Source organism: Tyto alba, unplaced genomic scaffold, assembly GCF_018691265.1.
Source record: "Tyto alba isolate M040663 unplaced genomic scaffold, T.alba_DEE_v4.0 Super-Scaffold_15, whole genome shotgun sequence".
Taxonomy (NCBI): Eukaryota; Metazoa; Chordata; class Aves; order Strigiformes; family Tytonidae; genus Tyto; species Tyto alba.
The window spans coordinates 4,155,949-4,170,873 of NW_024881277.1; the positions used below are offsets into that span (position 1 = coordinate 4,155,949).

The 14,925-nt window shown below is 51.5% G+C and overlaps 1 protein-coding gene and 1 non-coding gene across 2 annotated transcripts; both read left to right on the forward strand.

The window, feature by feature from the left end:
- The first annotated feature begins 243 nt into the window (after positions 1-243).
- LOC122153003 (olfactory receptor 14A16-like) lies at positions 244-1,182 on the forward strand. Its single transcript, XM_042789133.1, has one exon. The coding sequence runs from the start codon at positions 244-246 to the stop codon at positions 1,180-1,182; it is 939 nt and encodes a 312-aa protein (XP_042645067.1).
- A 12,193-nt stretch (positions 1,183-13,375) lies between these two features.
- On the forward strand, positions 13,376-13,448 carry TRNAF-GAA. The gene has a single exon. It is a non-coding gene; the product is annotated as a tRNA-Phe (tRNA).
- Positions 13,449-14,925: the final 1,477 nt, after the last annotated feature.

The following is a 14,925-nucleotide window of genomic DNA, read 5'->3' on the forward strand; positions in this document are numbered from 1 at the left end:
GCATGTCCAACACATCTGGGAGCCCACGGGCCCTGCTCTTCACAGCACCCCCAGCCAGCACAAACCAGAGCAACAGCCAGGGAGCTGCACAAAGGTCCTGCCAAGCAGGAGAAAAGGGAGGGGGGTTTGGCTGAGGGAGCATGAATATTTGAGGGATGTCTTTGGTTTTGCACAGAGAAGTCTGTCCTCACTTGTCACTGTCTTTTCCCTCTGGTACAGGACCCCTGGGTTCATATGGAGACCATGTCCAACAGCAGCTCCATCACCCACTTCCTCCTCCTGGCATTTGCAGACACACGGGAGCTGCAGCTCCTGCACTTCTGGCTCTTCCTGGGCATCTACCTGGCTGCCCTCCTGGGAAACGGCCTCATCATCACAGCCATCGCCTGCGACCACCACCTCCACACCCCCATGTACTTCTTCCTCCTCAACCTCTCCCTCCTGGACTTGGGCTCCATCTCAACCACTCTTCCCAATTCCATGGCCAATTCCTTCCAGGATACCAGGGCTATCTCCTACCAAAGCTGTGCTGTCCAGGTCTTTTTCTTTGTATTTTTCCTTGGAGGAGAGTGTGCTCTTCTCACCATCATGGCCTACGACCGCTACGTTGCCATCTGCCAACCCCTGCACTACGGGACCCTCCTGGGCAGCAGAGCTTGTGTCCACATGGCAGCAGCTGCTTGGGGCTGTGGGTTTCTCAATGCTCTGCTGCAGACAGCCAATACATTTTCAATATCTGTCTGCCACGGCAATGTGGTGGACCAGTTCTTCTGTGAAATTCCCCGGATCCTCAAGCTCTCCTGCTCAGACTCAGGTTATCTCAGGGAAATTGGGTTTCTTGTGGCTATTGTATTTGTCGTCTTTGCTTGTTTTGTTTTCATTGTGCTGTCCTATGTGCAGATCTTCAGGGTCGTGCTGAGGATCCCCTCTGAGCAGGGACAGCACAAAGCCTTCTCCACGTGCCTCCCTCACCTGGCCGTGGTCTCTCTGTTCATCAGCACTTCATTTTTTGCCTACCTGAAGCCCCCCTCCATCTCTTCTCCAGCCCTGGATCTGGTGGTGGCTGTTCTGTACTCAGTGGTACCTCCAACTTTGAACCCCTTCATCTACAGCATGAGGAACAGGGAGCTCAAGGATGCGGTGAAGGAATTGATCCAACGCACCTTGTTCCACCAGCAGTAACCTGCCTCACCTATTCTGCAGATTACATTACAACTTGGATTAGGTCAGACTTCTGATTTATATTTCCCTTGTAATAACTGTCGTAAGAAGTAACTGCTTGGCTTCATTCTACTTCTCTAGAGGCTTCATCTGTTGTGTCTGACCCTTTCACAAATGCCTTGAACACTCTACCTAATCCAGCCGACATGATAGCATCTCAGCAATAAAAGGGGTCACCTGCGTGCAGTGCCTGAAGGCTGGGCTGTCCTAAGAAAGATGCTGCCAAAAATAAGCACAAAGAATTGGACTTTTAAAAATGTCTTTTCTCAATCTTTACTTCCTGCTTTAGAGGCGATAAACTTGTGGCAACTGTGTGATCTATTGGACACCAAGTGGTGCTTTTAAAGACTATTCCTGGTGTCCAGGGGCTGTGTAGATGCTGCAGGAGCTCTCCATTACCTCTTAGGTAGCCACATATATAGCAGGGCTGATGGCATATAGTGTTCCCTGTGGAAAGGATTCTGGAGGGGTCAGGAAAGAAAGGACACTCTCTGTGTGCCCTGGGGTGGGCAGTGAATGGACACTCAGAAGATGAGACACCCCTCAAAGGTGAAACTCATCCGGAGTAAAGCATTAATCCAGACACCCATAAGCCATGACCCTGCAGTTTGGTGTGAGCCAGCGAAAATGCAGCAGGCACAGGGGAAAGGAGACTGGAGAAATGTGGAAGCTGCCCTGAGGAGCCCCAGGGCAGGGGGTCTCCTGCTGTCCTGGGCAGCAGGGCTGGTGGGGAGGCAGAAGGGGAACAAAGGCAGCCAGGGCTGAGGGTCACTTGCAGCATGAATGCAGGACAGACAGAGAGTGCCTGGCCTCTGTTTCCTCATGCCCTTTGGACCAGCTCAAGTAGTGGGAACACTGGGGAGGCTGCCATCCCTCTCTGGGATGCTCCCTGGGGCTGCTGTGCCCTTCAGAAGGGTTGGAGCTGTGGGGTGAGTGCCCAAGTCCCAGCCCACTCCTGACTTCTCCCCTGGCTCAGTCAGACAGAGCTTTTTGATCAGGTCGTCAGCCGAAGGACAAGGCAAAACATGTAGCACTGACCTGCCCGCCACAATGGTCTTACAGGTAGCTGTGAGATCCTTCACAAGCATGGGGAATTGGATGTCCCCCCACCACCTGAATTTTTGGTGTCACACCTCAAAAAGCAGTTTGCATTTCACAGGCCCATTGTCTGTTTCTCCTCCTTCATGTGGTTCTTCCTGGGGATCCCCTTTGGGTCTTTTCCTCTTTGTTCTGATGCACATGGCCTTCCCAAGTTGGCATTTTGCCCTGGTTTTCCATTTTCAGTAGCCCACATGGACTGTGTCTTCCTGCACAGTTCAAAGCCCAGACTTGGCCCCAGTAACCCTGCATGGCCGGTCTGGGATGTGGGGGCCTCCCAGTCTGGCTCACTGGGCTGGACCCCTCTTTACACGTGACAGGATTTGTTATGGGGGCCCCTTGGAGTGTGACACAGTGGCAGTGTCCTCCTCTCTCCTTGCATCTCTGGCTCTCTATGTGAAACATTCTAACTCAATTCTAACTCTATTTTCCTTTGTGGGTTTCCTCCATGCAGTAATTAGTAGGGTGAACCTCACCATCAATCTTACTGAACCTTATCAAGCCCCTGTCAAAACTTTGTTCAGTTCCATCGCACTTATGGAATTCTGTCAATTTATTACCTTACCTCAATAAAACATATTGCTGCTTCCCTCTTTTGAATGAGGTGCATTCTGCTCTTCTCCAACACCATGGAGGGCCAAGGTCCTTCTTTTCCACTCTCTCCTAGTAGGACCCCTAGGAGGAAGAACATTTCTCTGTGTTCATTGCTTAAAAGAATGGTGAAGGAAGTTCAGCGAGGTGAACCACGGAGGTGTGTGTTTCTGAGTGTATTAATATTCCCTAAATGTGCTCTGTGCCTTCTGGCAGTTGAGAAATGCCTTCTTCTCAGAGGGCAACATTGCTGATGCTTACAGAACCCCTTCTGACTGTGCAGATGAGGTGCTCCACAGGTGTGCTTCTCTCATAGCGTGCATTTGAAGGCAGAGGCCAGGTAGCCAAAAATGAATATTGTACTGGCAATGAGCCTTTCCAAGGTTGTTATGAGCCAGACTGGGAATGCAGGGAAGCATAAAGGTTCTGTGGTCCCCTTGGGTTAAATTAAAGTGAAATGACACCAAATGACTGGTTAAAATGTTTTACTTGCAGTAGAAACAACATAAACTTGGAAAAGGATAGCAAGCAATGTGGCCTCTTATTAATAAACCTGTAAGGAAGAAAAGAAAGGAAGAAAATGAAAAGGGAGAGAGAGAAAGAGAGTCGAAGTATGCAGATCACCACCCCAAGTTCCAGCATTGTCTCAGGTCTGGTAATCTTGAGTGGTAGGTGCACCCCCAGCAAAGTTTTCTGTTGCCTTTTAAGTTCATTTTCTCTGCTGATGTTCATACTAGACAAGGAGAGGCAGGTTCTCCTCCAACTCATTTCCATGAGAGATGAGGAAAAGGTGGAGCATGGTTTCTGTGTGTGTGTGAAGGGGGGATGGGTTGCATTAACCATTTTGTCCAGTTGAGTCGGTGCTCATGCTCTCCCCCTCCCACCTTTACTTTTCCCCCAATTTTTGCTCCTTGGGCAATTATCCAGCCTTTAGCTGCATCTGGGGCAGGATGTTTCACTCTTTTCCATATTTTAGCTCTTCTTCAAGTGTATAGTCATTAGCAAGGCCCACATCATTTATCAAGCTTCTAAGTTAAAGCCTAGGCATTAACTCAAACATATGGTTTGACTCAGTCTATGTCTCCCTGCTTTGAGTCTTCTCTGGAGAACTTGGCAACACAACTGCAAAGCAGTGAAGCCGTGCACCCTTCGATATACTCTGTGCTTCCCTGGGCAGATAGTTTGTTCCTTAGACTAAGCACAAAGGCATATATTCCATAAACTCATTTCGAACAGAGACAAGGAAAAGGTGAAACGTGGGTTCTGTGTGTGCGTTGAGGGGGATCGGGTGCACCTACCCCCTTGTGCAATTGAGTCAGTGGTTGTGCTCGCCCCAACACCCTTGATTTTTTCCTCAGTTTTTGCTTCAGGTCCTTCTGGTGCTGGTTCTTCTCTCTATTATCAGTCCTTTAACCTGAACATATGGTTTCACTCAGTTTCCCTTCATTGAGGCTTATCTAAGGAATTTAGCAATACAACCATGAGGGAGATGGAGCTGTGCACCCTTCAATACACTCCGTACTTCCTTGGGCGGTGATCCTTAGACTGATCACAATGGCCAAAGCTTGTCAAATTTTTCTGTGTTTATGACTGTTTGAGGCAACAATTCTTTCAGTTTCTTACACATGGCTGCCTGCAAAACCCTACGTGGGGCTCACCTAGGGTCGGGTGGTGGTGAGAGGCTGCCAGTGCTGGAGGAAGAACCATGGACTGGCTGCCACGGGGTCTGTGCTGGACAGACATTTCCCCACCCTGAACAACCACCCTGGTCCACGCAGTGCCTGCACCATGGGGCTGTGGGGCCATGTGGGGCAGCAGGACTTGGCCAGCCCAGCTGAGGAGGTCCTCCCTGCTCTGCCCACTGCCACCCATCGGCACTGCCACAGCCCCTCTGTGCTGGGCGATGAGGTTTCTGTGGGTGCCCTTCTGTGAGCCGCGTGGGCACCCACAGGGTGTGTCTCTGCTTGGAGCTGGTCGCCTTGGCCTGTCTGCACTGGTCCTGGCAAGGCTTGGCCTTGGAGATGGGCTGGGATAGTCCTCAGCCCATGGCATGAGTGCCAGCCTAGGAATGACTCCTGCAGAAGAGCTCACACTGTGCTGGGGGCATGGGTGAGCCCTTCAAGATGTCCTCACACCAGGATTCTTCTTGGTACAAAGGGGAACCATGGCAGCCTGAAGTGATTTCTGCTGGATGGAAGCTGTGAGGGTTGCACAAGCACTCACAGGTAGAAGGAAAATTTTTAAAAGGAAAAATTTATTGGGCTCTAATGATGTCAGTGCAGTGGGGGTGCATACAGGCACAACTCTGATACCCAACTCCACCACCGTTATGACTAAAGAAGAAAACAGCTTCATACTGACCCTCAGACCTGATGTGCCATAGCTCCTGCCTAAGTTGGTCTCCAAGCCCATACTCAGACAACTTGTGCTAGATCAAGTGCACCAGGCCTTGTCTCCATGAGTTTGGAACATCTCTATTGACCGAGATCCCACCATCTCCCCTGAGCCCTTGCTCAGCTGCTTGGCTCTGAGGGATTTCTCCAAAAAACCCAACCCTCAAAACCAAACAGCCCACTTAGCCTCTCCTAGTACACAATGTGCTCCAGGCCCCAACCATCTTTCCAGCCTCTGCAGGACTATTCACAGCCTGTCAAGGTCTTTCTTGTGATGGGGAGACCCACACTGGACACAGCAATCCTACTGGGGTCCATGAATAAGGGAGAAGAGTCACTTCTCTTAGCCTGCTGGCTGTGATTTTGCTAATCCAGACCTGGATGAGGTTGGCCTGCCTCTTCCCAAGGGCACACTGCTCCCTCCTGTCCCACTTGTGCACCCAGACTCCCAGGTCCTTTTCTGCAGAGCTGCTGTCCCCAGCCTGGCCTCTTGTCTGGAGTTGTCCCAGTGCAGTGGCAGGATGAACACTGGCATTTGTCTTCAACTTTGTGTGGGTCCCAGGCAGCCCTTTTCACTGAGGGCTACTGCATCCACCTCTCTCCTTATCCAAAGGGCCCATCATCTCATTGTAAATGGTATTCAGGTTGGTCAGGCAGAATTTGTCCTTTATTCAGTTTTTACTGGAAGTTCCAAATCCCCTTCTTGTCCTTCAGGTGCTTGGAAATGGCTTCCAGGAGGATTTGCTCCATCACTTTCCCAGGGACAGACGTGAGGCTGAGCAGCCTGTAGCTCCCTCATCTTCCTTTTTGCTCTTCATGAAGATGGGTGGCATGTTTGCCTTTTCCCAGACATCAGGAACCTCCCTGACTGCCATGGCCTTTCCAGGGTGACAGAAGCAGCCACACACTGACCTTGGCCAGCACCCTCAGCACCCTTGGCTGAAACTCACCCCATAGAGGACCCACAGAGTCATGTATGGCCAACCAGCTTGCTGAAAGTCTCTCCACATGTTCTTGGTCACTAGGCCCACTCCCTCACTGAGTTTGAGTTTTGGGCCCGCTTTTCTTTTTTTTTTTTTTTAGCCTTGCTGTGGCTGCCAACACCCTTACTGAAGCCCCTTTTGCTACCTTCTGCATCCCTTGCTGATTTGAGCATCCAGTTGAGCTCTGCCTTTCCTAGCTCCATTCCCGCATGTACAGACAAGGTCTCTGTGCTCCCCCAGGGCAGCCTGAACCCCTTCAGCCCTCTGTGCATCTCCACCCCATCCCACAGGCAGGCTGGTGGCAAGAGGGTGGCATCTGGGGACAGCACAGCAGTGCTGGGAGCAGGGGCACCAACAAGGAAAGGGGGTGTGTGAGCCATGCCCTGGGCTGCACACAGGGGCACTGGGGTGGCTGGTGCCTCGGTGGTTGGCCAGGCTGTATGGGCTTGGGGTGGATGCCAGCTTGAGAGTAGGAGCGCTGGGATTTCCATGGAATTCCAGTGAAAATGTGGCTGCAGCGAAAGCAAGTGGGCAGGCTCAGGCACAGGCAACTGCAGTGGCAAGAGTGCACAAGAAAGTGTGCTGGCCTCCTGCCATGGTTGCTCAACTTCATCCATAAAAGCCCACATAGGTTTTTGCATTTCAACAGGGTTGGCCTTGAAGATGAAACAGTTGTCCAAGGCCCCTTTGTTCTACAGGGCAGTTTCCCAAGAAATCCAGCCCAGGAACTTCCTGAACAAGACAAAAATTTCTCCCTTGTACTCCAAGGCTCTGATTCTGGGGTTTGTCCTGCGCACCTCTCTTGGGAGTTTAAACCCCACCATCTCCTGGTCACTGCAGCCATGTGACACCGACCCTCAGTGGAAAAGCTCACGTGCCCATGGTTACAATTTCCTGGCACTCTGTCTCAAATATTTGCTCCAGAATGACACGACAGGACACATCAAGCCTCTCATCTTGCTGCACCCATTCCTGGAGGAACAGAGAAGTGACAGGGTTTGACTGTCCCCTTTTCAGTGCTGAGGCAGGATTTGGGGAAGCGCGGTGCTTCCTCCCTGCATCAGCTCCTTCATCTCACTGAGAGGTGGGGCTACAACATCTGCTGGGCAACCAGCCCAGGTTCTGGATGCCACCAGTCTTCTCTGGGGACATGCTTCTTTTAGCCACCAGCCGTTGCTGGGTCCTGCTCCACCTGCTGCCAACCCAAGGGCAGCTTCATCGCCCTTCTGGCCTTTGGCAACTTCTGCTCCACGTGGCTTCCTGCTCCTCCGGGCAGCTCTTCTTGCCTGGCTGAGAGCCACTCACAGGTGACCAACAGCCTCCATAACAGTGGCTGTAGGGGAGAGGGAAGGTGGGCACGAAGGGTTGCACTGGCCTTTCGCCACCAGGAATTGTCTCCTTTGTATCAGCCCTTAGGAAGCCCTGCCAAAGCATCTCCCAAATTCAGTGCTGGCAGGAGGATCTCCTATAGACCCCTCTGGTCTGAGCCTCCTCCAGACGTCTGCACCCCTGGGCTGGATGCTCTGCCTGGCACGGGAGGATCAGGCCACTCTCCTTGTACCCACACCATCTCCACCTTGGGAAAGAAACACCTCTAAGATTTGAAGACAGGCTTCAGGCCTGCCCATTGCTCCCACCCCCCACTTCTCTGGATATCCAGAACGACCTGAGGGGTGCTTGGGCTCCTCTTTAATAGGACATAACCAGAGTCTTCACATTTGTCTCAGGACAACAAATGGCACCATCCAGACCCCAAACTCACCTGCTGCAGGTCCTGTACTGCACAGGTGGTGATTGGTGTCAGGACCAACTGCCACTCCCAGCTGTACTTCTCAGGGCTGTGGTCACACCATCAGATGACATTTGGGGCACCAAAAAGGAATATTGTGGTTTACCCCCAGCTGACAGTTAAGCACCATGCAGCCACTAACTCACTATCCCCATATCTCCCCTGGTGGGATGTGGAGGAGAATCAGAAAAAAAAAAAAAGTGAAAACAGCAAAAATCCTCATGTGTTGAGATAAGAAGAATTTAATAATTGAAACAAGATGTAGTAATAATAATAATATTAATAATAATAATAGAAATAATTGCAATAATTGTAATGAAAAGGAAGATAAAAAAAAGAGAGAGGAGTAAAACCAAAGAAGAAGACAAGGGGTGCCCAGTGCAATTGCTCTGTACCCACTGATCCATGCCCAGCTGGTCCCCCCAAGCAGTGATCCACATCTCCTGGCCAACCCACCGCCTTCCTCCCTCTTGTTTATATACAGGGCCTGATGTCCTGTGGTATCAAATAGCACTATGGCTTGTTTCGGGTCAGCTGTCCTGGCCATGCTCCCTCTCAGATTCTTGTGCCCCCCCTCACTGGCAGCATGGGAAACTGAACAATCCTCGACTTAGGATAAGCCCTGCTCAACAACAACTAAAACATCCCTGTGTTCTCAACATTGTTCTCATCCTAAACCCAAAGCACAGCACTGTACCAGCTGCTAGGAAGAAAATTAACTCTGTCCCAGCTGAAATCAGGACTTTGCAGATTGCCTTTCTTGGTAAGCCTGGCTCCTTGCAACCCTTTTTGTCAAATAGGCAAGTTCTTATGGGCCCCACTGCCCTCTGCATCTGACATGCACACCAGCTGGTTGGATCATTTGGCCTCTGTGACCAAAGGCCATGGGTCATGCTCATGATCCAGGCCTTTTGCAAGCAACAAATTCCTTCCTGTTTTTCTTTGCAGTCACATGAACTAGGATTGGAAATGTCAGGCTGTGCTCTACCTGTTGTGACAAACTGCTCAGCCCTCGTCACGATCTGCCTTCAACGAAAAAGACTTTTCAGCGTGCACAACATTCTTGTCGGGGTGGCTTCTGCATCTGTGCCTCCGCTGCCTGCTGGCAGGAGTCTTGCTGCAAGTTTTGGAAAGCAGCAAATGCTGCTTTTTGTCGCTCCTATCCCCAAACTTGACGTTGTCGTTGCCCAATAAGGTGTGGTACTGACCTTCTGAGGCACATAGATTTAGGTCAACCTCACTGCTCATTGTCTTCCTGTGAAGTTCAGTGTGACTGAGGATGAGCTAGCTCATCGTTACAGTGGTGCTTTCCACCTTCGTCATCACTTCCATTAAATGAGCATTTCTTTTTCTTACCCATACTGCCATACATCCACTCAAGTTATTGTCTTCTCAGAGGAACCATCTGCACACGTGCCTTAAATGCTGATGTGCTGGAGCTTCAGTGCACAGGGACCTTGAGATACTTGGGGCTTTGGCCAGCAGGAACCTCAAGTTGTACAAGGAGAAGGGGCAAAGTGGGACTGGACCAGCAGAGGAGTGAGTCTGAGGAGAAGGCCCTGGGCACTGTGAGTGATGCCATATGTGCCGCTGGTAAAGGCTCACCATGAATAGAGCCAGCTCCTGCATATGGAGCTGCATTGTAGCATGACCATCGAGACACAGGGAGTTATCATCCCCCTCGACTCAGCACTGGTGTGGCCACACCTGTAACATACTCCCGGTCTTCCAATTCTGAGGAGCAGGAAGGAACGGGAGAGTGCCCAGAGGATGTCTGCAAAGGTGGGTTTAGGAGCATGAAGCACATGAAGTGTGTGGAGTAGCTGAGGGACCTGGGCTTCCTTGTCCTGATGGTGTGGAAGGTCGTGCGGGAGTAAAAAAGTAGCTTGAAATTAGGAGTTTGGGGTGGTTTCAGAGATGGTGGAGCTTTTCTTTGTAGTGGGAAACCACCTGAGAAAGGAAAAGCATCACAAAGTGCAGCTTGGGAGGTTGAGACTGGACAGGAGGAGAAAAAAATGTCCCTTAAAGGGTAATTGCTGTGATGCCAGAGGTCACCCAGAGCCTGGATCAGTGCAGTGCTTTGTGTTCCAAGGGAACAGGCAGGGAGGAAGGAGAGATCTCAGGAAAGGCAGGGAGATGCCATAGGTTGGGTGTCCACAGCCTGGGGGTCTCTGTCCCCTTGGCTATGGCAGTTGTCTCTGCTACCAAGGCCTGAAAGGAGACATGATAATCGCATGGAACTGGGGCCTCATGGCTTCCTTGCAGCCCCCCAGGGAGGCTGGGAGCTGTGGTACTCACTGTCCTCCACTCAGCATTGCCCACCCCACCCCACAGTGCCCCAGGAAGAGCCCTGAGCCAGTGTGAGGGACGGGATCCCCCTTCTTGGGGCTGACCACTTGCCATGATAAAATATATCAAGTTTTACTCAGCATCAGCTCCCCTTGCACAGTGCCTTTGCCTACCTGTACTCACAGCCTCCAATTTTCTTCTCTAACTAATCCATGGGGACACCTGGTCTGTAATGGGCCTCAGAGGGGCCAATTAACACTCCAAGACACTTTGGCTTTTGCTTCTGACTGTAACCCCTTCAGAGGTTGGTTCAGCTCCTCTCAGTATCTGAGGTTCAAGCACCAAATACACCCCGGGTCTCATTAAAATGCAGAAAACCTGAACGAGCCACATCTCTTCCATCAATTATTTCAGGACTTCCAGGCTTGTACAGCTAATTAGAGAGGCTTCAGTAGTCTACTTAAAGTGGAAGATTTTAATGACAACTTCGTAAATATTTTTTTTTTCTTTGTTCATTTTGAAGGGGTTTTTAATCCTTTCTTAATTTTACAGAAGTGAGAGAAGCTTTCTCCAATTCTGATGGTCTTCTACGGAGGACAGGAAATGTAGCAACAGCGGTCTCCTCATGGTCCCCCACTGTATGGGAACTTTCCTCCCCACCTCCCCAGCCCCACCATTTCCCTCAGGGGCTGCCTGGGACTTGCATTCTTCTACATCAGACTTCCTCACTGATGTTCACAGCTGAATGTTACAGCTCCTTTGCACCAATTCCCACCTGATTTACCCTGAGACTTGACTGTAAATAGTCACAGGAATCTTATTAATTTTGAAGAAACGGAAGTAAAATATGAAACAAATTATTAAAAAACAAACAAACAAACAAACAACATGAAGTCCTCAACTGTATGCCAAGTCCAAGCCTCCACTAAGGTCTACCTTCCTCAAGTGATGACCATAAAAGAAATATGCTAGACAAATAGATAGGAAATTATAACTATACGCACAATTAGCAAGTTGGCTAAAAAGAGAGTTTGGCAGTTTAAATCAACTTTTCCACCTTCTTGGCCAAATTTCTAGGCCAGAGCCTTGTTACGACCTCATGCCTCTAGTGATCTCCCTGCCTATCTTCCTGTGCCTCCTTATTCCATGCCCACCTCTAGCAAATTAATTTGGGGTGTTGTGGGTAACATTTTACAGGCAACAGAAAAATCATTTGTCAATGTTCAAAGCATTTCTGAGGTATAACTGAGAAAGAAATGCACTTATTTTACATCATGTGGTTGTTAACATCATTATATTTAACAAAACCCATCCTCGAAACAGCCTGTTCTAAAAGCCCCCCTGCGACTGGACAGAAATTAAGATGCAAGAATAAACTAATTATAGTTGCTGCACTCTAACAAGCTCCCAGGGGAAAGTTACTGAGTCTGGAGAGCTATGGGAGGAATAAAGAGTCTTTGGGGTTTAGTGGGGCATGCTGAGGGGTTTGGGTGAGGAAGCTCCCTCAGGAGATTGATGTGAGCCTCTCTGGGGGCTGATTAGAGCAGAAGAACAGAGGCAAGTGACTTCAGGGTGACAAAGAAAGGAGACAGAGACATCCTGTGTCGTGTAGCCCCTTGGATGTGCCCTGCCAAGGGGCTCAGTGCTAATTCCCAGCCCATCTGAATGGTGATGCCTTTGGTCATCAGCAGCTGAGGTTTTCCCCCGGTCACTCTGAGGACAAATACACGCCGAGTGCCACATCCTTGCCCCTCAGGCCTGGCACTTCGCAGCTCCCCCTAAACCTTTGCCTATAGCCTAACACCTAACCCTGAAAGGTGAGCTCTCATCCTTAGCCCTGCCCTGATCACTGAAGCTGAAAACCTCACCAGATACCTGAAATCTAAGCCCTACCTACCTCCCTAATCCTTTCCCTCAACACCCCTCATCTTCAACCAAGTCTTTCCCTGTGCTGGCCTAACCCTGGGCAACAGCCCTGGGTGGGGTGCAGCTCAGCAGAAAAGGCCCTGGGGGTCATGGTGGACAACAAGCTGCACATGAGTCAGCGGTGACGGCTGGCAACCCAGAAGGCCAACAGCATCCTGGCTGTCTGAAGAGGAGCATGGCCAGGAGATGAGGGGGAGGGATTCTCCCCTTCCATTCAGTGCTTGCTAGACCACATGCCCAGTACTGCACTGAGTTTGGGGCCTCCTGCCCCCAGTACAGGAAGGACATTGATCAACTGGAGCAAGATCAATGAAGAGGCACCAATACAGTCGGGCATGTGTAGACGTGCAGGGGGCTGGAGAGCTTCCCACCTGAGGAAAGGCTGAGGGAACACTCTCCAGTATGGAGACGAGAAGGCTTTGGGAAACCTCGTAGGAGCATTTCAGTACCTGTCAGGCAGCTAAGAAAATAGAGCCAGGCTCTTCATCGTGGTGGATGGTGGGAAAAGGAGAGGCAAGGGACAAAAGTGGAAAGAATAGTTCAGGCAGGAGATGAGGACCATGAGGTCATAACCATGAGGTCACTTACACACTGGAAGAGGTTATCTTGAGAGGCTCTGCAACCCAGACCCTTGGAGGTTTCCAAGCCTCCTTTCCCCCTACATATGGTCTCCCAATATTGAACAAAAAGCTCTGGCTCAGACAAGAATGAAGGCAAAAGCCTATGGCACCAACACGAGCTCTTCCTCCCCTGGCCCTTCACTTCTCTGTGAGAGGGGTCTGCCACCAATCCCACACTTCTTTCTTCCTCAGCCTTTGCAGCTGCATGTGCCTGGCCTGCTCACTTGACTTTGCAACCATCACCTTTGTATTTAAGGCCCAACACATATCTTGTCACTCCCACTGTAAGCTGGCACCCACCCCGCAACTGGAGCCCACCTGGCCACAGGGGCAGGGAGAGGCCAGGCCCACTCTGCTTGCACTGGGCACAGCTTTTTCCTGGGAACGTCCCCAAGGAGCTCTCCTCACGTGTGTCAGGCTGTGGCCTGGCACGGGTGGCACAGGGACAAGGGCTGCTGGGTCAGGGCTGAAGTAGCTCAGCTGGGAGAGCGTTAGACTGAAGATCTAAAGGTCCCTGGTTCAACCCTGGGCTTCAGCAATGCTTTTCTCCCTTAGGGTCTTGCAGAGCCCGTCTGCCTTTGTCCATCCTGCCCTGGCCCTCCTTGCTCCTTCCCCTCTTGCCAGAGCACTGCCCGTGCGCTGTAGCTGCACATCTACAGGTTAGAAGGAGCCTTCCTCTTGCACCACAAGCCCCCAGCCTTCCCCTGGGCAGGACTCTCCACTCAGTGTGTCTTTGGGGTGTTCTCCAGCTGGGTCTCCTTCCCTGCTCCACAGGGATCGGGATCTCTCCACTCAGGGGTCTCTGCAAAGACTCTGTCTCTCTCCTCATGGTCATTCTCACTGGTGCACAGACTGCTCCCCTCCTCACACACATCCTTCACCTCAACCTCAGTTCCCAGACCAGGGCACACTGCCCACAGGGAGGCCACCATCTCCCCAGTCCCAGGGAGAGGCACTTCTTGCAGCTGAGCAGCACAATTGTCCCATGTTTACCACCACGAAGACTACCACCCCTGCAGTGTGGTCAGGCTCTCAGCCTTGGAGTTAACAGCTGCCCGTGCTCAGCCACCCTGCCACGGAGACCCCAGCCAGGGCTGTCCCAGGGCACTGCTTTGCTGTCAGGACAGGCCTCAGCACTGGAGGAGTGGGGAGGTCCCTGAGCCCAACCCACACCCGCAGCCCCAGGGAGATGGAAGCCTGCTGTCCACCTCACCTCCTGGGATGCTGGTGGGAGGAGTGGTGCAGGGCAAGGCCCAGTGACTAGAGGAGGGGTTATGGGATTTCTGCCCCTGTGTGCCCCCACCACACACCCTGGGATGTCATCAGAGCCTGGGGGCACCTCGCCCTGTTGCACTGCTCCTCCTTGGGAACAGGGAGCCCAAACTCAGAGAAATAAGGCTGCTCTCCCATGGGCTTTCCACATCTGAGCTCTGCCCAGTGTGGGGCAGCGGTGCTGAGGGCTGGGGTCTCACTGCGACCCCCCTCAGGTAGATCCTCAGGAGCTGCAGGAGCAGACACAGATCTGGGGCACAGTGGCAATCCTGCTTTGATGCAGAGAAGGGACCCATCTGGCAGGGCCATCCTGTTAGGTCCCAAAATGCATGAAACAGGTTCTTTCTGCTCAGGGGTGCTGCCCCCTCAAGCACACCCACGCCTGGGGCTTATTTCCTCAAGGAGAAAGAGGCAAACCTCTACCAGGTGCCAGATTATGGGAGAAATATTACACCTGTGGGAGGGCAGAGCTGGTGGGGCAGTCACACCGGACAGGCACTGGGCTCTTCTCCCCAGTTCCCACTTGGGGCACCTGGAGTGTGCAGATCAGTGTCCATACTGTCCAGAGGCCCCCACCATCCCGTGTTCAGAAGATAACACTCCCCTCTTCTTTACTTCACCTTTATACCTTATTTCTCTGAGATGCAGGGCTGGAGCTTATCCCAGTGGGAGTTCTCCAGGCTGTGTTTGCAATGCCCATGGATGTCACGCATCATTGTGGGGGTCTTGCCCTGGGAACACTG